Source organism: Procambarus clarkii, chromosome 38 (assembly GCF_040958095.1).
Source record: "Procambarus clarkii isolate CNS0578487 chromosome 38, FALCON_Pclarkii_2.0, whole genome shotgun sequence".
Taxonomy (NCBI): Eukaryota; Metazoa; Arthropoda; class Malacostraca; order Decapoda; family Cambaridae; genus Procambarus; species Procambarus clarkii.
Window position 1 is genome coordinate 41683292 of NC_091187.1, and position 27378 is coordinate 41710669.

At 41.7% G+C, this 27378-nt stretch overlaps 1 protein-coding gene across 1 annotated transcript in view; it reads right to left on the minus strand.

The window, feature by feature from the left end:
• LOC138372347 (tripartite motif-containing protein 59-like) overlaps positions 1–27378 on the minus strand; it is a 52455-nt gene that overhangs the window by 17642 nt on the left and 7435 nt on the right. Inside the window, exon 2 of the mRNA XM_069337628.1 lies at positions 26791–26861. Coding sequence (XP_069193729.1) covers positions 26791–26796 — 6 coding nt within the window. The 5' untranslated portion in view covers positions 26797–26861. The remainder of the gene's footprint in view (positions 1–26790; positions 26862–27378) is intronic.

Here is a 27378-nt window from a genome sequence, read left to right on the forward strand (position 1 = left end):
GTCTAAGACAGCCATAGAATTAGTTGGGAGCAAGGGAAGAATCCCAGTCATATGTGGCATTCTTCCAAGAAAGGGAGTTGGAAATGAATAGTTGATGAGAGCACTTGGTGTCAATTGCCAACTGGACAAATATTGCAAATTAAATGCAATATCATTCATAGACAACTGGGAACACTTCAATGGAAGAAATGACATGTATGCTCGCGATGAAGTACATCTATCTAGGGCTGGGGTGGTTGCTGTTGCCAACTCATTGGAACCTGTGGTTGGAGGCATTTGTTTGGGTTTAAACTGTAACTGGATAGTGGCATAGAAATTGATATGGAGAAAGGAGGTAATAAAAGTATGTGTTAGTGGGGGAAGCAAATTGGCAAAAATGAACAGAGAAAGAGAAACGCCTCAAAATAACAATACACTTAAGGTATATTACACTAATAGTAGGAGTCTAAGAAACAAAATACACAATTTAAATGCTCATCTGCACACAAAAAAATTATATTATTGCACTTACCGAAACATGGATGAAAGTAGAAAATAGAGAACTATTAGCTGCATATCAAATAAACGTATTTAAACTATTTCACACAGATAGATATATTAGACGAGGAAGGGGGAGTAGCCATATATGTTGGGGAAAATTTGAATTGTATTCTCAAAGAGGGAATCAAAACTGAGCTACACACAGAAACTATTTGGTTAGAATTAAAGGAAAAAGCTAAAAATCTTATAATAGGAGTTATATAAAATCCACCAAACTTAGACAGGATGGAAGCAAAGCATCTATGGGGTGAAATATCTAGAGCATCTAGGTCAAGCAGTATTTGTGTCATGAGTGACTATAATTTTAGTGGAATAAACTGGATTAACAGAACTGGGGAATAATGAAGCAGAAGATTTTCTAAAATTAATTGATGATTGCTTTCTTAATCATCACATTAAGGAACCAACATGGGAAAATAATATTTTAAACTTAGTGTTAACAGGGAAACACAAATTAATGAAATTGAAATAGGGAGTGAGCTAGGGAACAGAGATCATAAGAAATCAGATTTAGCGTAGAATGGAATAGATTTATATGAGAAAATTCTGTTAAGGTGCCAGATTTTCAAAAAGCTGATTTTAATGGTCAAAGAATTTTTTTGGGTGAAATGGAGTGGAAAGTCCTGGGCATGGGGAGTGGGCTGGTCTTGGTGCGAGACGAGAACCCAGCAATTGGTGATGTAAAGAGGGATTTCAATGTGTATTCAAAATTTAACTTATCTAAAAAAATTCTAAACAAAGCACAGGAACGTAGTATGCCATACAAATTGAATAGATCCAATTCTAATGACCCGAAATGGATAACAAAGGATCTGAAGAACCTTATATGTAGAAAAAGAGCTTGGTACAAAAGGATTAGAAATGGGGAATTCAGTTTAGAACAAGAATTCATCCAACTGGTTAGAAATGTTAAAAAACCAGCATTGCATGTAATGAAACACCATTTTCTGAGTGAGTCCCTTCGACTCCCCAGAGCTATCGAGGCTGATAAAGACATCCCTAACCTTTGGCATCACTCAGTGTGGATGGAGTTCTAGGCCTACCGGGGACCACAAGCCCTCTCAGAGAGGCACGAGGAGCAATGGCCTATAGAAATGCACATGTGATTTGGATCATTCTATATCTGCCATCGACAGGGACAGGCACCCTGAAAGGTAAGCGTCTCAAAACAAACCCATATTCTGGTTAAAACAACAAAAATAGCCAAACAAGTGGACAGAACTCCCCAAATGAAAACGAGCAATCAAGCACGATGTCATACGAGCTGTGCAGCATGTCTGCGCAGCTCCACCCTCCCCGGGAGGGGGGGGGGTGGAGCTGTCCAACTTAGGCTGGCTGTCAAAACATGCGAAAAAACGCCAAACAAGGGGAGGGAGGGTTTGACGGGGAGCCTCCGGGGGTTAACCCAGAAAATGGCGTTTCATTACATTCAACGTTGGTTTTCTGGAGGAAACCCCTTCGGCTCCCTGGAACTACTTAACCAAAGACAAAAACTAGAGGAACTTACCCGGGAGTCGATCAATACTCACATCTCAACACGAAATCGAGACAATAGGCTGCAACCACCGACCCAAAGCGACACAGGCCTGACTAGGCCCAAGAACATTCATGAGGTAGCATGCAGCCAGGACCCTGTTTGACCGCCAAAAAAACCCGTGCCCGATTGTCAGCCCAAGAAATGTTACCGAAGATGGCAGCAAGAGCAGCAAACTTACGAACGTCATGGGCACGGAGATAGACCACAAGCTAGGTGGACCGAATAACCCTGTGGAAAACCTGAGAGACCCACCCCTGGGAACAGGGAAGAATGGAAACCGGAGCAATTCAAAGCGCGTCCCCGGCCACTGAGGCTGTGGCATGCAAATAACGGCAGAGCTCTGCAACCGGACGCAACACATGATGAACCCCGGCCTGACCAAAGTTAATTGATGATCTCTGTCAGAAAAGAAGACTGCTGCAAGCAAACAACCTAACACAAAGGACCAAAGGAGTAGAAACCCCTGTGCCGGAGGAGAGCATGAAGCTCCCCCGACCCGACCCCCAGAGGCCAATGTTAACAAGAAAAGAGCTTCGGAAAACCAATCCAGAACTGAAGGGGTCACAAGAAACTGAGAAGAGAGGAGAAAGCCCCAAATCGAAGGACCAGGACGGCTCAAGCGGCACATGAACAGGCCGGAGGTGAATCACGCCAGAGACAGCCCGCGAATTGGTGCAGAAGGAACACCAAAACCAAAGCAAACCGGAGAAGCTCCACCAGTGCCGCACAAGACAAGGTGACAGTATGTGGTAAGATGACAGTCCTGAACCTCCACAAAAGAAGGATAAGACTACACCAAAAAAAACGCAGCCTACCTACGAAGGGACAAAAAGAAAAGGGAAGGACCACCAAAAAAAAACATACCGCTGCCGAGACGAAGCACACAGGTGGGACATCATCAACAAAGCCACCTGAACACCAACAGATGGTGAGAGACTCGAGACAGAAATACCAGACTGGAAGACTCGAGGCGGAAACCGAACCAGCCCCATCACAGATCGGACCGAGCATGGGAAGAGGCGGAGCTGCGGGAAAACCCCGGATGCGAACACTGAGCAAGCAGCGCCGGAAATCAAGGCAAGCAAGGAACCAGATGGAACGTCTGCCATACAGAAAATTCCCCAATACTAGCGAGCTCCTCAGGAGATCGGAGACGCCGTGGTCCCGTCGCGAAACTCGTGAGAAGTGTCATCTTGAGATGAGGAACGTGTCAACTGGTGGGTTAAGCCAGGAAACCAGGAACTCAACCCGGCGAGTCGGGAAAGAACCAACTCGGGTGAGCAGACATGCCCCTTCCAGGGGGTAACCCTCCAGGACCCCTGAAGGACCAACAAGTTCGACAACGGATAACAACATGAAGCCGCTAGCAGAAAAACGCCGAACCACAGACGCTGCAAACAGCAAAAACTAAATTGCGATGAAAACCTAAGAGTCAGGGCCCAGGTCGAGGTCAACGAGAAAGTAAGCACCACGACCCGAAATGCAAGACGCGATGCAAAAAATAGGGACACCGAATCCTACAGGAGCAATGCAACCAGCCCCGGCAAGGCAGAACGACGCACGCAAACAAAAACATGCCGTCCAGAAAGAAACACAAAGAAAAGGCCAGAGCCAGGGCCGTAAACCTAGCATCTCCTGACCCAACGAAAAGACACTGTAGGGGCAGGAGAGGACAAACGGAATCTACATCCACCTGCATACAGGGCAACCCAGAAGCTGGTAATGACATACAAGGAGAAGATGAAAGAACACAGGATCATATCTGAGCGCGCGAACTGTGCAAAATCAGGGAACTGAACATGGACATAGTCCAACCTAGCACAAACATTAGTATAGCCAATATGCACATACTAAAAAACACAATGTGTAGTATAGAGATAGGAAATGACCTTAAAGACAGTCCAAGCACCAACAACTAGGGACAAGAGAGTAGAAGCAATATGAGGAACAAAGAAGACTGAGGGAGCCAATGGGAATGTCATGAACTGGACCTACTACTACACACACACACATACACACAGAGAATCCAATGGATATGGAAGGGAACCCCAGGAACTGCACGACGGTCAATGAACGAGTGTCCAGAGAGCATGGTGGGAGTCAAAGAAGGAGCGGCCAGAGGCAAGAAAAGACCCAGGCACTGAAAGACTAAAGAAAGAACTCGAAAGACGGAGCTGTGCCCCCACCGTGTAATGAATAACAATACAGATTGACAAAGAAAGGACACGGTAAGAAGCACGCAATGGCCCATACAAAATGCCACAAACAATACCCAACACTCCGTGAACCGCGAACCAGCACCTGGCCAAAAGTGTTGCCAGATCGTATAAGCTCACCTGTAGAGCGTATGCACTATCGTGTCATGACACAGCATAGCCTTATAATATTCCAAGAGCATCGCTAGTGGAATACAGCCAGAGTTGCATGTGCAGGAGGAGAAGACGAGGAGTAGAGGTGGATGCGGAGTCATACACCCGTATGCAGAGAAAAGAACTAGGTGTCCTCCCCATGTACATAATCTAGAACACCCCCCAGTATCTATTGGGCTCTGACTGGAGAGATAAGAGGAGTGAGAGTGGCGAAGTACCCGAGAGAAAAGGACGCGGAACACCAACACTTGTGTACACTGTCCATAAACAAAACAAACACCCGCGGCTCATACGCAGGACACATGAGGTCTGAACCACACAGTTTCCTGGCTACCCACCTGGTGGGGGAGGGTGCCAACTAGGTGTATTTAACGATTATTATCAACGCCGAGACAGAGCACGGAGAGAAGATGTAGGTATAAATAATTAGATATAGTATCAAAAACCAAGAAGGAGCACTGAAGAGGACCAACGAGTCCTATAAAGAACTGAAGATAAGCCTCACCGGAAGCTGCCAGACGTTCCAAAAATATGGGAAGTATCGAAGACCTCCCCAAACCTTTGAGATCCTAGAGAAGCAAACAAAATCATGAAGGCTCATATGGGCCTAGCAATATCCGAGACCAATGGTCATGCAGGATCCTGATACGAGAAGAACAAGACTGTGACATGATGGAGAATACATGTCCAAGTTAAGAAGGGTGAGAAAGTGGCGAAAAGTACCCACCGGCAGGACGGAACCGACTGACCCGAAGGGATATGGAACCGAACCCAGGGAGGGGTCGACGCCCAAAAAACTTGTAAGCAGAGGAGGAAAAGGAAAACCCTACTCCCCGTAACGGCAAGCCCTGCTCAAGATTGGAAAACCCCCGGCAGGGTCCAATGGGGCCCAAAACTCCCAAGGCAACTCCTCCCCAACCCTAGGAATCTTCACATCAGGCCCCGGGAGCGAGTCATCCACCAAAGCCCCTTCCTCACAAGAAAATGCCGGAAAAACAGGATGAGAGGGGGCCCATTGGTCAGACCCCGGTACTACAGCTGGAGGAACCGACTCGAATGCCTCCATCGACTCCCTGGAAGGGGCAACCCCTGACACTGCCCGAGTAGCAGAAACCTCTAAACCCTGCCCCAACTACGAAGCCCTCAGATGCTTTGGAGCAGGAAGCAAGGGAAGGGGGGGGGCAGAATGAACCACAGCAGGGGCTGAACGAAGGGGTGCGGACTGAATCAAGGTCGAAGCGACCAACAACCCCAAGTCCGGGTCACTATAAGCAAAACAGGGCAACCTTGGGGGCATCCGGGGAAGCAACTAACGAAGCATGCAACACCTCACCCCTCTGTGCCCGAAGAAAATCATCATCAGAGTGGGTGAATTGAGTCACAAACAAGCAACAGTGCTTGCAGGACTCAGGGTCGAAGGTGTCACTAACCCAACAGGCAGCATGACGGTGGCAAACACAATGAGCGTTGCCCTGAGACAAGGGGACAGAGCAACCCTCAAACGTGCACAAAGTGAGAGGAGACCCAGGGTCACATCCATCGGACCCGTGCACCTCCTCGGGAACTCCCGGGGCCCTTACACTGGTATCGCTAAGGGTAAGCCCAGGCGGGGTACTGCTAACCGGCACCTAACAAGTCTACCAAACAAACTGCAAAAGCTGAACAACCGGGACGTATCCACGTATGGGGGCGAAACAAGGGGTACCACCAGACACAAGAAGTCAACACCCTAACTAACAGGGGCTAGGGACACAAAGGCAGACCCCCTACCAGGCTAAAACACAAAAAAGAAAAACCCTGCAAAAGGATAACATACCCAAGAGGAACAGAGACGGCTGCAGTAATAGGTGAAAATTAGCTGCGCAGTACCCCGCGCCCCACCAGTGCAAAAAACTACCACTTACCCCAAGGTAAAGAAAAGAGGAAAACCCTCAACACTCGGGGTGGTCAATTACCAAGCAGCAAAAGACTATAGAGGTAGACCCTAATGTGACTTGTAACCCCAAACCCCAAGGGCAGTACTTACAGGGCACTCAAGGAAGGTGACCCTAAGCACATGCAGCCCGAGTACCTGTGAATATTACTCCCAGCTCACAATCCACAGTAAGAGCAGTACTGAACACCAAGCACAGCACAGCAAGAGAATCCAGAGCTGGAGCCACCCGACCGTGCCACTATCTGCTTGATGGGGTTCTGGGAGTTGTTCTACTCCCCAAGCCCGGCCCGAGGCCAGGCTCGACTTGTGAGAGTATGGTCCACCAGGCTGTTGCTTGGAGCGGTCCACAGGCCTACATACCCACCACAGCCCGGCTGATCTGGAATTTCTCTTAGAAAACAGTCCAGTTTTCTCTTGAAGATGTCCACGATTGTTCCGGCAATATTTCTTATGCTCGCTGGGAGGACGTTGAACAACCGCGGACCTCTGAACTTCATAGTGTTCTCTGATTGTGCCTATGGCACCTCTGTTCTTCACTGGTTCAATCTTGCATTTTCTTCCATATCGTTCACTTTAGTACATTGTTATTTTACAGTGTAGATTTGGGACATGGCCCTCCAGTATTTTCCATGTGTATATTATTTGGTATCTCTCTCGTCTCCTTTCTACAGAGTACATTTGGAGAGCTTTGAGACGATCCCAATAATTTATCTCGTCTATGCGTGCCGTATATGTTCTCTGTATTCCCTCTATTTCAGCAATCTCTTCTGCTCTGAAGGGGTAAGTGAGTACTGAGCAGTACTCGAGATGGGACAACACAAGTGACTTGAAGAGTACAACCATTGTGATGGGATCCCTGGATTTGAAAGTTCTCGTAATCCATCCTATCATTTTTCTGGCTGACGCAATATTTGCTTGGTTATGCTCCCTAAACGTTAGATCGTCGGACATCATTATTCCCAAATCCTTGACAAGCTGTTTTTCTACTATGGGAAGATTCGATTGTGTTTTGTACCCTGTATTATGTTTCAGATCCTCATTTTTGCCGTACCTGAGTACCTGAAATTTATCACTGTTAAACATCATGTTGTTTTCTGCTGCCCAATCGAAAACTTTGTTGACATCTGCTTGTAATTTTTCAATGTCTTCAGCAGAGGTAATTTTCATGCTGATTTTTGTGTCATCTGCAAAGGATGACACGAAGCTGTGACGTGTGTTTTTGTCTATATCTGATATGAGAATAATGAACAGTAGCGGTGCAAGGACTGTACCTCGAGGTACAGAGCTTTTAACTTTGCTTGGACTCGATTTTATTTGATTGACTGTTACTCTTTGTGTTCTGTTCGACAGGAAATTGAGTATCCAGCGTCCTACTTTTCCAGTTATTCCCTTTGACCTCATTTTGTGTGCTATCACCCCATGGTCACATTTGTCGAACGCCTTTGCAAAGTCTGTGTATACAACATCTGCATTTTGCTTTTCTTCTAGAGCTTCTGTGATTTTGTCATAGTGGTTGAGTAACTGTGACAGACAGGATCTTCCTGTTCTAAATCCATGTTGTCCTGGGTTGTGCAACTCATTGTTTTCCATAAAACTAGAAATTTGATTCCTAATCACTCTTTCAAGCACTTTTATTATGTGTGATGTTAGTGCAACTGGCCTATAATTTTTTGCCAAGGCTTTACTCCCCCCCCCCCCCTTGTGCAAAGGAGCTATATTTGCAGATTTAAGTGCTGCTGGTATCTCCCCTGTATCTAGGCTCTTTCTCCATATTACGCTGAGTGCTCGTGCTACTGGTACTTTACATTCCTTTATGAATATATCATGGCGTGGTATCGGTGAACGGTTCTGGTTTCCTGCCTCAGGTAGAAGAGGAGGTCGATGATGATGACCTCTGGTGGGTTGCGTATCGAGATCAATGCCATCTAGGTTGTGGCTTCAATTTACAATGTCAATTTCCCGGTTAAAGGGTGTTATCCTAGGGCCACCTAGTATACTGTCTGTCTAGCTAAGGACGTTTTATCTTCACAGAGGTGACAAGGGCGACGATGGCGTCGTGGAGGGCAGTTCACCTTGGGCAGGACTAAGTGGCCGCCGTCGGTAAGAGCAGCATGTTAGCTGCTGATGTATGCAGTGTTGTATGGCCTGACATACCCGGGATTGGCCAGAAAGAGTTACGAGACGACAGGACAATGGTGCGTCTGTTGAGAAGTGCTGCTAGTGAGCGACTAGAGACTTCTGCCAGGGTGCTAGCTACCCCTGTATGTGACTATATGAGATCCCTGTCAGTGTGTTGCTGAAACCCTCTGCCAGTGTGTATCTGGAGAGTGGAGATGGGGTATTGGCACATCGTGAAGATACGTTGTGTGTGGACTGGCCCCATTGTGAAGGTGAACTCGCCAGTGGTTTGCCATTAGGTGTGGACGAAGTGTACCTGGTGTCACGGTAATCTCTCTAGGAAGAGACCGGCCGAAACAAGCAGTTAAAGTGAGCCGGTTCCTAGTTATCGACGATACCAGCGCCACCTGGACGGCTGTCGTTCCATATAAATAGAAGCCAGCCGCCACCACGATTCAGATTACTCCTGAGTGCTCTACTGCAAAGATCTGTTGGCATATCTCGGTGTGGTAACAGGTTTATGCAGTCTAGCTCATAGTATTTTAGCACCATATTTTATTTGCACATTAACTTAACATAAATTTGATTGTTCATATTGTTTGTTTTGCACACGTTGTATTAGAGCCAAGCCTGGATATTATTTTTTGTTTTGTAATATGTTTAACGTCATTTTTATTAAGTAAAATATTTTTAAATGTTTTCTCTGTCTTATCCTACAGTTACCTCAGTGAAGACAAATACCAGTCTTAACTTTTTTTTTGCTTTTTGTTTGTTATGTGACTGGCATTCTATCTGCCCTAGAGAGACTACACTAACATCCATTTTTCTCGTCATACTGGAAAATGGATTCGCCAGGATTCCAAGAACACTGCTGATGTATTGTGTCCTGAGTGAAAGACACTATTGTAAATACGTGTAGTAATACTTTATTATAATATATATATAGTGGTGAAGGTATTTATATATTGGTGAAGGTGTAAGTGTGTATTGTTCATCCACTCCCCCCCTTTAATCTTTGCACTACTACTTACCACAACCAGTACTTGAATGCTTATCACCAACTTGAGGTTGGATATAGATGAAGAGGTTATAACAGCAAGAACCCGGTTACTGGCCCAAAGTGGCCGTAACAGTAAATATTCGTAATAATGCAAATTGGACACTGGGATTCATTAATCGAAGCGTTAGTAACAAGACACCTGGTGTTGTTCTTCAGCTATATCTTGCTCTGGTTAGGCCCTATTTAGATTATGCAGTTCAGTTTTGGTCACCGTACTTTAGAATGGATATAAATTCACTTCGACGTGTCCAAAGTAAGATGACAAAGTTAATCCTCCAAATTAGAAACCTGTCGTATGAAGAAAGATTAATAAAGCGTAAATTGCATTCACTGGAAAGGCGAAGAGTTAGGGGTGACATGATAGAGGCTTACAAGTGGATGAATGGACATAATAATGGAGATATTAATAGGGTATTAAAAGTATCAACATAAGACAGAACACAAAACAGTGGGGTATAAATTGGATAAGTTTGGATTTAGGAAAGACCTGGGTGAATACTGGTTCGGTAATAGTGTTGTTGATTTGTGGAGCCAATTACCGCGTAATGTGGTGGAGGTGGGGTCACCTTGTTTATTTCAAATGTGGGTTGGACATGTATATGATTGGGATTGGGTTGTTTTAAATAGGAGATACCTCGTATGGGCCAATAGGCCTTCTGTAGTTACCTTTATTCGTATGTTCTTAAGTTGTACAATAAATGCACTGTGGGTTAAATCTTTACATGTGGGTTTTACTGAACAACTCCTGATTATTTTACACTTATTAACTATGGGAACACACGATTACGTTACAAAATTGTTGAGACTGAGTGATACTCTTCACCAAACATAAACATGAGGGATGAATTGACTATTGGTCCCACACAAATCTTTCTTTAATGTCTACCAGGCGGGGTTTTGCTGCCCCAGCAACACGCTGCGACAAGCGGCAGCGTATCATGCAGCCAGAGGACAATGACGACAGTGTTCCCTCTACATCAGGTGTTCGTGGTAGGCCTACGATACGCAGAACAGCCTCATCTCCTTCCATACCTACACACAGCTCGAGCACAAGACGACGGAGCCGTGTTTTTGGTGCTCGTGGAGGTGTTGGCGCCAAAACCAAACCCACAGGTTTGCTTGTGTGGGAGGATTGTGAAACATTACTCCCACAAATACCAACTTTTGAAGGTACCGATACTGGAATGACATCATTATTCCGTATTCAGGTGACGATATGACTGAAATAGACTATTTCTTGGCATATATCGATAATGAATTCATGACCCATCTTGTGACTGCGACAAACAGATACGCTCACAGCCTCAAAAACGCCGGCATTTTACCTGCCTCTCACCTGACACAATGGAAGGACTCCACAATTGACGAAATGTACGTGTTTCTCGCAGTGAACATGATGATGAAATACCACGAAACACGTCATCCAGGATTATTGGAGCAAAGACTGCCTTGTTCCATCCCCAGTGTTCAACAGATACATGTCACGTGATAGGTTCCTGTTGATTCTCAGGTGCCTGCTCTTTGAAAATAATGCAAATGAGGAAAGACACGACAGACTTTAGAAGGTGCGGAAGGTTTTCAGTGACATGAGAGGCAAGTTCTGTCACTATTTTGTACTAGGACAGAATGTAATGATTGATGAATCGCTTGTACTCTTCAAGGGGCGACTTGCGTTCAAGCAGTACATCCCATCAAAGCGGTACTGATTTGGACTAAAGTTTTTCATGCTATGCGACTGTGAAACTAGTATCGTCATGTACATGATTCTGTATTCAGGTGCAGACGTCGACATACCAGTTAAAGATCCACGCGGGTTCTCCGGCAGTGTCGTAAAAACCCTCATGGAACCGTTGCTGAACAAGGGGCATATCCTGTTCACCGACAACTACTATACAAGGCCTTTGTTGACCAGATACCTCCTTGCCCACAACACTGGCATATGTGGCACTGTGAAGGCCCACAGGAGGGAAATGCCAGTGTCTGGCATTGGTATTTCAGTGGGTGATTGCCGGTTGCGTAAGTGTGACAATACGTTATCAGTGCGGTGGAAGGACAGATGTAAGGTGAATATGCTGACAACAATTATAAATAAATATAAATAAATATGTTTATTCAGGTAAGGTACATACATACAATTGATGTTACATTAATGGATTGATATATAGATAGAGCTAGTACATACAATGCCTAAAGCCACTATTACGCAATGCGTTTCGGGCAAGAAAAACATTAATATCTAGAACTTAATACTAATTGAGCATAAAGAATAAAAAGTGTTGAAAACAAATACAAATAAAGATAAAAAAAAGGGGGAACATGACTGAAAAAGCAGCACAAATACAATAGGTTGACAAACAGTGTTGATTAAAAAAAAAATAATAATAATAAAATAACAGACATGGGTTGACAATAAAGGAGTGAGGTGGGTTACAGGGAATTTATTAGGTAGTGTTTAGTTTTTATCTTAAACTGGTTGAGAGAGGTACAGTCTTTAACATGGTTGGGAAGGTCATTCCACATTCTGGGTCCCTTGATTTGTAGAGCATTTCTAGTTTGATTAAGTCGTACTCTAGGAATATCAAAACTGTATTTATTCCTGGTGTGGTGCTCATGGGTTCTGTTACAACCTTCAATGAAGCTTTTGAGGTCAGGATTGGCATTACAGTTCAGCGTTTTGTATATGTATAATACACAAGAGAGAATGTGCAGTGACTTAATATCTAACATATTCAGAGATTTGAGTAAGGGTACCGAGTGATGTCTGGGGCCAGAGTTGGATATTGTCCTAATAGCAGCTTTGTGTTGGGTAATGAGAGGACGTAAATGATTTTGGGTAGTAGAACCCCAAGCACAAATACCATAGTTGAGGTATGGATAGATGAGGGAGTAATAGAGAGTAACCAGGGCAGGGCGGGGTACATAATATCTGATCATAGAAAGAATGCCAACAGTTTTTGAAACTTTTTTTGATATATTTAGAATGTGACCCCGGAAATTCAGCTTGTGGTCGATGAGAACGCCAAGGAATTTGCCATCTAATTTGTTACAAATTTGGGTATTGTTTATTTTGAGATTTATCTGATTAGAGGATTTATTGCCAAACAGAATATAAAACGTTTTGTCAATGTTAAGGGTGAGTTTGTTGGCAGTTAGCCAAAGATGGACTTTCTCTAGCTCAGTATTTACTGTGGCATTTAGAGCAAGGGGGTCAGGACTGGAGTAAATGAAGGTTGTGTCGTCAGCAAATAGAATTGGTTTGAGGTGTTGGGAGGCATTTGGAAGGTCATTAATGTAGATGAGAAAGAGGAGAGGGCCAAGCATGCTGCCCTGAGGAACACCAATGTTGATGGGTAGGGTGGGAGAAATTGTATTATTCACAGAAACATACTGGAGCCTGTCAGTAAGATAAGATTTGAGGTATTGCAGGGAGTGTCCTCTGACTCCATAATGATGTAATTTAAGAAGAAGGTTTTGATGGTTGACAGTGTCAAAAGCCTTACGCAGGTCCACAAATAACCCAACAGGAAACTCCTTTTTATCAAGAGCTGCGTGAATTAAGTTAATCATACTAATAAGTGCATCGTTAGTGCTTTTTTTGGGTCTGAAGCCATATTGACAAGAGCTAAGTATATTGTGTTTGGCTAGAAAAGAGTAAAGCTGCTTGTAGATTAGCTTTTCGAATATTTTTGACAAGTTAGGCAGGATTGATATAGGTCTGTAGTTGTTAACATCAGTGAGATCACCACATTTGTAGACAGGGGTTACTCTTGCTTTTTTTAGAATGTCAGGAAAGGTTTGGAGTTCAAGTGACTTGTTGAAGAGCAATGCAATAGCAGGGGCTAGAGATCTGGAGGCTTTTTTGTAAATTAAAGTTGGTATCTCCTCGAGGGCACTAGACTTGGTTTTAAGGGAAAGGATTATTTCATTGACATCAGTGGAACTAGTAGGCTTTAGGTACAGAGACTGTGGATAGTTACCTGTAAGACAGTCCTTAACATCAGTACAGGAAGATGGAATATCATTTGCAAGGGATGACCCAATGGAAGAGAAGAACCTATTGAACTCAATAGCAGAATCAGAGGCTGAAAGCTGACCAACGTTATTGGAAAGGAGTGTTGGTTTGTTATTTAAAATCTTCTTTGATCCCAATATTTGTGAAATTGTGCTCCAAGTTTTTTTTAATGTTGCTCTTTATTTGGGTAAATTTATCTTCATAGTATTTAGTTTTGGCTCGTCTAATTATTTTAGATAGCAATAACGAGTAATTCTTTAAGAATTCTTTGGAGACTGTTCCTAGCCTATACTTCTTCTCAAGTTCGTGTTTTTTGTTAATGGATTTAAGTATTCCCTTTGTAAGCCAAGGATTGTTAAGTCTTTTGCTTGTGACTTGTTTTGTAAGCATAGGACAGTGGGTGTTATAAAGGCTAAGAGTTGTTTGTAGAAAAGATTTCACTGCTAGGTTGATGTCCCCTATGTTACCTAACTCGGACTCCCAGTTGACATTATCAGCAGCAGTTATAAAATTGTTTATAGCAGTTTCATTGTGCAGCCTAAAGCTTAACTCCCTTGTCTCTAGAGGTGGTTTGCTAATGTTAGTTAAGAGAAATGTGGGGTAATGGTCTGTAGTGCTATCGGTGATTATACCTGAAGTAAGCGGAGAGGTTATGTTGGTCCAGATGTGATCTAGAGTCGTAGCAGTACTATCAGTGATTCTAGTTGGTCTAGTGATTAAGGGTATGAGGAAGCAGGAATTCATACAGTTGAGGAAGCTAACAGCAGTAGGGTGTTCAGGCTCGCAGAGGTCAATATTAAAGTCCCCTGCGATAATTAGATGGTTTTTGTTCAATCTGTTATCTAGTATTAGATTTCTAAGGTTTGAGTTGAATTCAGACACATCAGTGTTAGGAATTCTATAGACTGCACCCACAGACAGGACAGACTCGGCACCCTTGACTCTGAAACTGGCGAAGATATACTCCCCACAGCAGTCTCTAGTTCTAATTATTTTTAAGCATGTTAGTTCTTGGTGGTAGTAAAGAGCAGTACCACCACCTCTCTGCATTTGACGACAGTTGTGAATTGCCGAGTAGTTAGGCATGTTAAAGAGTTGAGTATTATCCTCTTTCAACCACGTTTCAGTAAGTATAATATAAGAGAATTTGTTGTCAATAGTTTCAATCAAGGCACTAACATCATCGAAGTGTTTACCTAGGGATCTAACGTTAAAGTTGATTACAGAGATATTGAGATTATCTGTTAATACATTGTTTACATAATGTGCTGTAAAATATCTGCAATTTTGATCATTGAAGTGATGATTGTCATAGATAGTGGATAAGAGGTTTAGTTCTGGGTCTATACTTGTCTGTTTGTTTGCATAAAAATGTTCTGTTTGCATAAAAAGGCTGATTGCAGGAAAACAAGGTAACAATGGCAAATTACAAAATAGAAAACAAAGAAAAAAGTAGATTAAAAATTCTAAAGTAAAATAAACTTAATGGTAATTTTAAGTAAAAAGAAAAAAAACTTAATGGGAACTAGGAATGTAAAAAATTAACTAGAATAATTAATAACAATAGATGACCAAAAAAGTAAAAAAAACAATTATGAAATCTATAAGATAATAAGCTTGCTTACTATACTATTATAAGTACACTATAATTGAATACTAAAGTTACACTAAAACAAACTGAGGTAGTTTAATTAGAGATACACTCAGGAACACTGGATAATGAAGTTAATACTAGAGGACACAGGCAAAGCCAGTGTACTATGGAACATGGGAGTAAAAAGAAAAAAAGACAATAATAAAGATGACAATATTATTCTTTTTTTTTTTTTAACTAAAGTTAAAACCTTTTGAAGGGAAAGGCAGAGCTAGAGTACATAAAGGTAGTTATATGAGATTATAATCTGAATTCAGGCTATACAGCAGCTATCCCACAGTCACTGAGGAAAGAATTAAGGTGAGCTTCTGTGGTTATTGAATAGGTTTTTCCAGTGTCAGTCCTCCTAGCTATAATTTTACCATCTCGCACAAAACAGTGTTTAATTGTAGGGGAATTTTTGCAGAAGCCACGCAGTTCACACCAGTACCATGTTGGTACTGGTGTGAACGCAATTCACACCAGTACCATGTTGGACAGTGGCAAAGTCCACTTTCAAGTGCGCTTCCCCATGTATAAACCAGACTGTGTCATAGACTATAACGTGAACATGCGCCTCGTCGATAAATGAGACATGATGCTTGGTGCAGTGGAGTGCGTGTGCAAGTCTGTGAAGTGGACGAAAAAGTTCTCCCACCTAATAGATGTTGCAGTGCTCAACTGCTTCAATATGTACCTGGTAAAATCTGGCAGGGAACCGCCAATACGTACATTCAGTGCTGGTGTTGTGTCACAGCTGCTAGTAAAGTATGGCAAGGAGGGCTCCGTTGCACTGTGTGGGGTGCAAGCAACATTGCCACACACAGCTCCAGACAAACTGTGGGATAACGAGAACTTCGGAGTACATATGCTCGAGTATATGCCAGGCTCAGCATCACGGGAGAAGGGTAAACATGCGTGTATAGTATGCAGGAACACTACTCGCAGAGAACAAAAGCGAAGATGCATCAGTACCTGGTGCGTGGAGTGAAAGGTGCCACTGTGCCCCGTTGGCTGTTTCGCAGCATATCACACATTCACAGAGTACTGAGTGTGTTTATGGTGTATGTATATAGTGTGTGATACTGTATAGTGTGTATACAGAGTGTAAATATAAATATATTATCATGATACATTGCAAATATGTGCAGGATAAGTGAACACTTTTGTGATGCACGTAACAGTGTTTACGAACAGTACAGATGTTCTACTGCCATAATATAGTGTACTTGCTCATTATACATAGGATTGGCATGTAAAAACAAATAAATTATATTTGGAACTATGCACAAAAAATTAAAAAAATATATATTCGCGGCAGCGCGCACATCCTGCCCCGGGAGTGTACGCAATGGGCAAACGGGGAATGATGACGTCAAGCACCAACTTACGGACCCCATAGCAGCCAAAGTACAATTTAGAATTTCTGTTACTATACCAATATTCAGGGAAGTGTTTTTGACACTTTGAAAACAAAAAATAATTTTTTCCAGAGAATTTATTTCGTGCGCACTGGTTGTCATATTTGGAAGCCGAGCAGTTGAGGGGTTAAACTTTAAGTACATCAGTGTCTCCAGCCCATACATGTCTGTTTCTATTGCTTACCCTTATTCAGCTTGTCTTATTACCATATGATATTACTGTACTACAATCTTAAGAGATTACTGAATTTTTAATTTGATTAATTATCTGTATCCTTTTTTATTATTTATTTTGAATCCGAATCTATATATTTATTCATAATCTTAATTTAATTGTCTAATTCTCATTTTGTTTTCCTCTCTTTTTTTTTGGCCTGTTTATATTACATAGACTTGCCCAGCTTGTAATATTACCATATGATTTATGGTAATATTACCATATTACTAATATTATTCTAATTCTTAACTTAGCTAATTATTTGTATTCCAGTAGATTAATTATTTGAATCTCAATTTGTTTACTTATGAAATCTTAATTTGATTAATTATCTAACTTCCCAGTTCTATTGTTTATTATTTTTAATTTTATATCTGCTAAATTTTATTACTTAATTATCTCCTGAATAATATTTGCAATCACTTCTCTACTCTTGCATTTTTTTTTTTCAAATACAGTGCATTCTCACGCTAACGAACTCCATTCTAATGAATTTCCAGTCTGAACGAATTCCATTCGGCACTAAATGTTCAGTGGAACATACAAATGTTCATTTGTGTTGTTCCACTGATGGTGATGGCCTACTCCGGCATGGCAGGGCAGGTGAGAGCTGTGTACTGTAGTACACAGCTCTCACCTGCACAGCTAATAGTGTAGTATGGTATATTTATATAATAAAATATGTGAACTATCGCTATACTCAAAAGTATCATGTACATAGTGATTCAGTTATTATGTTCATTAACCACTGCACTGCTCTGCATTAAAATATGACACCCCTGTGGTGTGTCAAAAATAAATTCTTTCCCAAAATTTTTTGTTTCTTCTTATATTGTTAATTAAAATGAAGCCTCTGATTACGGGAAACATAAAAAAAAATATTGTATGTGACATACTTTAGCTGTGATGGAGCTGGGAAGTTGAGCAAATTACGGGTGCTGAGCGATGGAGTGCTCGGGGTCACTTGACCCCGTCACCCCATAGGACAGCAGTTACCGTGAAAATAAAGTTTCATAATTACTGTATTTTGATGTTTCTCATTCGTTTTTTCTCTGCTTTTTGCTGTAATATATTTTCAAAAGTGTGTAATTTGTGGAATTTGTATAGTTCAATGTGTGGAACATTTCTTTGCTCAAAATTATGGGGCTCATGTATGTGACATATATATTATATATTCTATGATAAATCAGTGTTTTTGCTGTTATTACTATATATACATACATTGTATATACCTATCTACATATGTGTTCACTATAACGAACCACTAAGTTGGTATGGTGAGTTCAAAAAACAAGCCAGCCCTGCCACACCCCAACCATTTCTCGCACTTTCTTACAGTCAATATTGACTTATTTAATACGTGCATATGTGACATACTAAACATACTAGTTTACCTTGAAAAGCTTCATAGAAAATACTGACCTTACCTAACCTTCTTAGTATGTTAAGATAAGCACCTTATTGCTTCGTAATTACAATTATTTCTTAACCTATACCTATAATAGGTTAAGTAATAATTATTACAATTATTACTTAACCTATACCTATAATAGGTTATATAAACATGTTATATAAAAGTATCTACACGTTTTGTTCACCGTAACAACAACTAAGCTGATATGATGTCCAAACAACATAATGGCAACAAAAAACTGCTTGACAAGTCACACAGCAGAAGATGCTACCTTCCTCACCAAAATGGTTCCTCCCATTATACTCTTTTGCTGTTATACACTATATACACACGTTATATTTAAGTATGTACATTTGTGTTCACCATAACGAACTACTAAGCTGGTATGATGAGTCCAGACAATACCATGTTGCCACACAACCAGCAGGCAACGCCTCCTCTCCCTCCCTCCTCACCAAGATTACTCCTTCCACCATACTACTCACATCGCTAATTCTCACCACAATCCTGCTATTATCAGAATCCTGGTCACTATATCCTGTAAAGGAATAATTTTCCACATGGTTTTTATTTTCTAAGGAACTTAGAAGTCGTTTATAGATTCTTACATGGATGAAATAATGGCAGTGTGCTGTGGCTAGTGCTGTGAACATCTTGAACAGCATTGATTCACTGATATCTGAACATTGCACAGTCTCTATCACAGTCAGGCTCTTCTGTAATACTATCATGGCTAAATAATACCAGTTATATATATATATTTTAACATTTTTAGGTGATGCTGTGGTAACAAGCTGAACAAAAGTGCATTTAGCTCATAGTGTGAGCGCCAGCCTTAGTTGCTCACTCAGTACTGAGGCTCTCATACTCGGAATGTTGCCCATGATTTTTTTTATATGGCGTCTGTTTACGAAAGCCCCGAGGAAGCTGATGTCAATCCCATGTAGCAGCGAGAGCTTTGAATGCTACGCTATACCTACGAGCGCCCTGAGACGCCTTGCGCACCACCAATCTAGAGCCTCAAGGTGCATTGTGCAGTGCAGTGCTTAAACAATAAAAAAATATTTATGCTGTTATTACACTATATGCACATATTATACAAAAGTATCTACATTTGTGCTCACCTTAACGAATACTATCATCACAAGTAATGGCAGTTACATATATATTTTGACATTTTTAGGCGATGCTGTGATCACAAGTTTAACCCGTACACCAGGTGTACACCTGGTGCCGCTGAGACGAAACAGCGGCATCACGGCGAGGAATCGTTGCACACCGTGGACCAGGAGCTGAAGCCTGTCTACACAAAGTACGGGTGCTACGTGAACGTGAGGTAAAACCACGTGAACATGAGGGTCTTGATTCCTCATGTGGTGCCATGCGGCGGCGCTTGGCTGGGCGAGACGCTGCTGACGCAACAAAATTTTGCTTGGTACAGTAACACCACTGGCACTAGCGACAGGCGTGGTAATACTATGCTCTGAATCCACTTCATTAAAACCAGAAAGAGAGTCACCTTCCTCTGACTCGTTGCCCAAAATATCCTCATACTCTAAATAAGCACATGAACTGTGTGGTCGTGGGTGAATTGGAGTAGACACTGGGTGAGCCGGCACTGGTAAGCGTGTAAGCCTTGCCATGGCAGCAGGCTGTATCTCATATTCACTGTCTGTGCTACTATCATCGGTCATTTGTGTGTAGTCCTTATCAATGTCAGAGTCATCATAATCACTTTCCTCATCATCAGAAAAAAAAATCACTAGTTATTTGCTCTTGGGTAAGTGATCGCGTGGTGCGTGCCTCGGAGGCATTTGGCCATGCGCTCGCCATGGTGACTGCTGGGTAACTGAGGCCTCCCATACATTAGTGGCGAGAGCTGGATTTTTGTACAAAATGGCGGCTGTTTACTATAGCCCCTGGACAGGGTATGGCCCCCCCCCCTCTACCCCACTGGCCATTCAAATGTTATGTGATACTCCATCACGTCATATGATGTGTTGCGCACTTTTGCGTAACTTACTCAACACGTAATATGACATGTTGTGCAGTTTAACAGTTAATACATTTACCATCACTAGTTAATGGCAACATCATAATTAAGGGACCCAGTGCATGTGGAGACTTTTCCAAATATGAAAAATAGTGAAAAATTTCTAAAAATCTTCTTTTATTTGGCATCAGTGTCATGAAAATTTCATCCCAATATGTTAAAAAATGGATTTTTTACAATTTATTTTTTTATAAATGCGTGCGCATCTGGCGACAACCAGTTCTGATAACAACAATAACACCTCCTATTATCTGGAAATCAGGGATAAAGAGATGCAAGCACCTGTCTGCCACACAAAGAAAATGAGTAGTAGTAAAGAGGGTCGACAAAGTGGATATGCCACTGGTGTCACCTAAAGGGCCAGATTTCACACATAATACAATACAATACAATACAATACAATTTTAATGAGTTAGTATGTTATTATGCTGTATTCTACTATGAATCATATAAATACATTACCCAATGGAAATATTTCTTATGCCCCTTTATACAAAAATACGACAACTACTTTTTTTTAATTTTTTTTCTCTTTTGTTTCTATGTGGATTTTGTTGTGACTTCTACATCTTGGAGAATACATACCCGGCACTAAGCATGTGAAGTCTGAACAAAATTGGTCAACATGTTAATCATCCACACATGGCTAAAGTTGTGACTTTGATTTTTTTGGGCAGATTTATTTGCAGAGTTCAAACACTAATCTCTTTGTCCATTTAGCTTGCATTCATGAATGAGGACCAGATGAGAGCCTTATCACTAATAAATGGGTAATAAAGTTATTGCAATATATATATATATATATATATATATATATATATATATATATATATATATATATATATATATATATATATATATATATATATAGTACCACCTCTAGCTGGAAGAAGGGGGACCCATAGCCTCGGAGGAAACCACGCATAACGCATTAGAGGGAATGTTTAGATCCCCTCCAATACAGTTTCTGTGTGCTTTTCTCCTACCACCCCCTTCCTTGAATATTTTTTGTGCTTTATTATGCATTTGATGGTTACAAGATATACATGGGTTGATACAAAAATAATAATGCAAAAAGGTGCTTAAAGGTTATGGATCTCTTGAAGAACACAACAATGGGAAACATTGATGAATGTCACAGACGGGTTCGATCATTGTTGCAAGTCAAACACTTCTTCGAATTCCTGTGAAGTTGGACTAGTGCCCAAGACGCAACAGGCATTTCCCCTCTGAATCGCAACACTGAGGCGCTGGAACAAGAAACTTTTTGCTCTCTGGTCTTTTGTAGCGCTGATCAGTTTGTCCCCCAATTCCTTCAGGAACTTCAATGCACATTTTCCCCACGAACCGAGGGTCTCCGAGCCGATCGGAACAAAGCTGTAGCAGTGTGCTAGACCTCTGTATTTAATAATTTTCTGCGATTCCCTGAAAGAAGCAGCACCACCGCTTTCACGTGTGCTGTAGTGGAGGTAGGTACTGGCCAGTGTGGCAGCGCACGTGTAGTCCCATACCACTTGCTTACCATCCTTCCAAGGTAGCAAGGTGACCCCATCAGGGCGCTTCTGAGGGTCGTTAGGTCTGGATAAGTGTGGTTCTCTTTGTGCCGGGCAGCGGGCTGTGGCGAGGCTCCTCTTGATGATGTCGTTGACTTCTTCATGTCTTGCAATTTTACCCTGTGATTTACGACATACCAGACCATGACGACCATATTGGTCTGCCATCGCAGTTCCGCAGATGCACCTATGTTCGGTGAGGATGGGGGCGGCAAGGCGAAGGGCAACTCCAATGCGGAGAGCGTCATGACTGAGGCGAGTTCCCAGGGCTGCATTGGGCACAGCAAATAAAAAATCCCCGGCGTGGGGTGCTGTTACCGCTAGGAGGCGGGCTTTGTTTTCAGCATCAGCGTTGTCAATCATTGCTGTGACAGTCTTTTCCATTATGGGGCTATCCCAGTGGGCCTGCTTGTGGTCTTTTGGGACTTGTGGTCGGGGTTGAGGGTGTGCAATGGTGTCCCATTGTCTGGCTGCTTCGATGAACGTTTGATCATGAGTTCCCGCTGTCTCTCTCATACGCTCTGGTAGGATCTGCCCTACCAATTCGTTGGCTGCTGTACATGAGGATAAGAATGCTGGAAGTGCTACCTCAGTTGCCTTTCGTATGCCTATCCCTCCAAATCTCACTGGTAGTGTTGCTTGGTCCCACTGACTGTCATCTAAATCTAGGTTGAGCGCCTTCCTGAATATTGACCTGAGGAGCTCATCATATTGATTTAGAAGTGGGTTGCCAAAAGTTGGTGCACACCTTAAGAAGTATGTTAGCCTGGGCAGGGTAAGGCACTTTGTGAGAAGGTAGAGGGCATCGTGGGAGTCCAAGTCCCCAATTCTCTCTTCCATCCTCTTTAGGTGTCTAAACTTTTCGTCAAGGACTGCAGCAATGGCATTGTGGCCCAGAGGTGCTCCGAGTAGTGTGCTGTCGGTAGGTTTAACGACTGAGGCTTCTGGTAGAACTGATTTCACTGCTCTAATGAATACTTCACTAGATGCAATAATTTCGCACTTGGAGGGGCTAAGAACGAGACCCATGGACTCCCCCCGTGTCTTCACCAGCTGTAAGTCTTCTAGCAGGGAATCTTGTGTGCCTGCCAGAGTGCCATCATCCAGGAACCAGATGTTGAGCTCGCTGGACAGTCTGGTTGTAATTTCTCGAACCGCTATGCAAAAGAGGAACGGTGCAAGTGGGTCACCCTGTTGAATTCCCTCTGCTGAGGTGACTTCATGTTTGCCAAACAGGAGGGTTGAGTCTTTGCTGTAGCCTGCTGACACAAACGGGAGAATGCTTGGGCAATGTTCCTGGACTGCAGTGAGGATTGCTTCCCTTATATATATATATTGCTTCCCTTATATATATATATATATATATATATATATATATATATATATATATATATATATATATATATATATATATATATATATATATATATATATATATATATATATATATATATGTCGTACCTAGTAGCCAGAACTCACTACTCAGCCTACTATGCAAGACCCGATTTGCCTAATAAGCCAAGTTTTCCTGAAATAATATATTTTCTCTAATTTTTTTCTTATGAAATGATAAAGCTACCCATTTCATTATGTATGAGGTCAATTTTTTTTTATTGGAGTTAAAATTAACGTAGATATATGACCGAACCTAACCAACCCTACCTAACCTAACCTAACCTATCTTTATAGGTTAGATTAGGTTAGGTAGCCGAAAATGTTAGGTTAGGTTAGGTTAGGTAGGTTTGGTAGTCGAAAAACAATTAATTCATGAAAACTTGGCTTATTAGGCAAATCGGGCCTTGCATAGTAGGCTGAGAAGTGAGTTCTGGTTACTAGGTACGACATATATATATATATATATATATATATATATATATATATATATATATATATATGTCGTACCTAGTAGCCAGAACGCACTTCTCAGCCTACTATGCAAGGCCCGATTTGCCTAATAAGCCAAGTTTTTCTGAAGTAATATATTTTCTCTAATTTTTTTCTTATGAAATGATAAAGCTACCCATTTCATTATGTATGAGGTAATTTTTTTTTATTAGAGTTAAAATTAACGTAGATATATGACCGAACCTAACCAACCCTACCTAACCTAACCTAACCCATCTTTATAGGTTAGGTTAGGTTAGGTAGCCGAAAAAGTTAGGTTAGGTTAGGTTAGGTAGGTTAGGTAGTCGAAAAACAATTATTTCATGAAAACTTGGCTTATTAGGCAAATTGGGCCTTGCATAGTAGGCATAGAAGTGAGTTCTGGCTACTAGGTACGACATATATATATATATATATATATATATATATATATATATATATATATATATATATATATATATATATATATATATATATATATATGTTTCGTTATATCATAAGACCATAAGAATGAAGGTAACTGCAGAAGGCCTTTTGGCCCATATGAGGCCGTTCCTATTTATATCCACCCAATCTCATTTAACCCTCAAACCACGCATATCATATGAAAATGATATCAGTGACAAAACCGAAACCGCGCATATCATATATAAATGATATCAGTGACAAAACCGAAACCGCGCACATCATATATATATGATTTCTTGTCTAGAGCTATAATTTAAATGCCCCGCCTGGGATAGGGGCAGCTATAGTACAGCCACGACTGATAGTTGCCAGATGCCACCTAGAAAAAAAATCCAGGCCAACATTCTTGGGTGTTACAGCGTCAGTATTGAGCAAGCCACCAAGGCTGGCGCACGCAGCACGAGCTCACAGCACCGCTGTTCAGCTTGTGACCACAGCATCGCCTACAAATGCCATAATATATATGATGCTGCTATTATTTAGCAGTGATAGTATTACTGAAGCCCCCTGACTGTGATAAAACTGACCAGGATTCTGATAATAGCAGGATTGTGGTGATATTTAGCGCTGTGCTCCATGGAGGGAGGAGTTAGGCTGTGGAGGGAGGGTTGTGGCATAGTCTTCTGACTGTGTGTGGCCACCATTTATTGACTGCACTCACTATACCAGCTTACTGGTTCGCTATGGTGAACACAAATGTAGATACTTATATATAATGTGTGTATAGTGTGAGATAACAGCGAGAGGAGTAGGTTGGGAGCCGCCATTTTGGCGAGGGAGGAGCGTCGTCTGCACGACTTGGCATGTTGTTTACTGAAGGCCACTATGATCTTTGGGCACCATACCAGCTTATTTGTACAGGTATGGTGAATAAAACAGGTAGATACTTATATATAATGTGTGTATAGAGCGTAATAACACCACAAACAATATTGTTGGAGGAGAAATATTAGTGCGTTTGGCCTTGAGGGCGGCCGCCGATCAGCTGACTGTGGGAGTAGCTACGTCTTTGTGCCTTTACTCACCATACAAGCTTAGTTGTACAGTTATGGTGAACAAAACATGTAAATACGTATATATAACGTCTGTGTATAGTGAATAAATGCAAAAACAGTATTGTGGGAGGAGAATGAGGGTGAGTGAGGTGGTGTTGAAGGAGGGAGTGGCTCGCTGGTGTTTGGCGGTCACTCTTCGTTGCTTTTCGACTCACAAGACCAACTTAGTAGTTGGTTATGGTGAACAAAACATGCAGATACTTATATATAACCTGTGTATATAGTGTAACAACAGCAAAACTATTTGTTTATTGTTTTATGAACATAATAATTGAATCACTAATATGCACACCATAATTTTGAGTACAGCGATGGTTCACACATTTTATAATATAAATATACCACAATTCACTGTATGGAATAATATTACTGTAAAAAAACTAAGAAAAAAATCAATCAGAGACATTGAAATAATTGGATAATAATATATTTGTGACAACTGCCGTCTGACAGCTCGGGCGGAGTAGACCTCATCTGGCGAAGGCTCTGTCAACGTCCTTTTTTTGCCACACTTCCCTACCCTATTGCGGCTAAAATATGCCACCTACGATTTTTTTGTTATTTTTTTCCGTGATCAGGAAACAAAAATGAACACTTCTATAAGACAAAAGAATTTTTTGGATTTTTTTTGTTGCACCTGTGGGTGTGAATTCCATTTGGGCCCCTAGCAGTTTGAGGGTTAAGGGGGACAGTGTCTGTTTTTCAATTATCCCTACTTTTTTTTTTGGGGGGGGGGGGCTACCTTGAGGTGCTTCCGGGGCTTAGTGTCCCCGCGGCCCGGTCGTCGACCAGGGGAGGGGAGCGAAATTTTTCATGACTTCATTTCAACACATATTGACCTACAACTTTCACATATTCGAATACGAATGCCAAGCAATCTTAATTATAACCTAAAAGATATGTCATAAATTAGAAGTACTATATTCATTGTCGAGAACTTTAAATGCCTTTTTCTCCGTGAAAAACATTTTCATCTTTGAGACTTAATAAAAAATTCAGTTTCTGACCGATTCTCATCATTTTTTCATATTATGTGCAAAGTTCTTAGTGATAAGGTTCCTAGTGAATCCTAGAAATATTTTGCGTATAAATTTGGCACATATTTGGATGGCCCCATTCAAAAAATGTTTTGCAGTAAACTATACTCCAAAACAATAATTTTCTCACTAGCAATTGAACGTTGTAAGCCATTCTGAGATCATAATGAATAAAATAACAATTGGTGACATTGTAAAATATTTATAGCAATATGATATTGTGATTTTTTTGTTTACTTTTTTCGTTCATGTTGTGATGTTGATTTATAAGGAACAATTGGAGCATTTGCCATGAGGATTATGCACAAAACAAATTGAGTGCGTATAAGGAAGTTTTGGTGCCCATGCACCAGGCCCCTTAATAAGCTCACCATCACTGGTTGATGACAACGCCATGATTAATACACTCACCATCCCTGGATATCGACATCAACATGATAAACACACACACTGGTAGTACAGTAAGAATAAAATTGTCCTTACCATCATTAATGGGCAGAAGTTGTGTTTGCTATCGTCCTGGGTAGCCGAGCAGAGACTGGAAGCAGTATTACCTATTAAGGCAAAATAAAACAAATTTAAGGTTTCTATGACTAAAATTTTCCTACCAAAACATAGTACATATTTACAAAAATTTAATATTTTTTTTAGGTATTGTGCTTTGAGCAGGAGTAAGGAGGGTGGGCAGGAGTAAGGAGGGTGGGCAGGAGTAAGGAGGGTGGGCAGGAGTAAGGAGGGTGGGCAGGAGTAAGGAGGGTGGGCAGGAGTAAGGAGGGTGGGCAGGAGTAAGAAGGGTGGGCAGGAATAAGGAGGGTGGGCAGGAGTAAGGAGGGTAGGCAGGAGTAAAGAGGGTGGGCATGAGTAAGGAGGGTGGACAGGAGTAAGGAGGAGGATAGGCAGGAGTAAGGAGGGTGGGCAGGAGTAAGGAGGGTGGGCAGGAGTAAGGAGGGTGGGCAGGAGTAAGGAGGGTGGGCAGGAGTAAGGAGGGTGGGCAGGAGTAAGGAGGATAGGCAGGAGTAAGGAGGAGGATAGGCAGGAGTAAGGAGGGTGGGCAGGAGTAAGAAGGGTGGG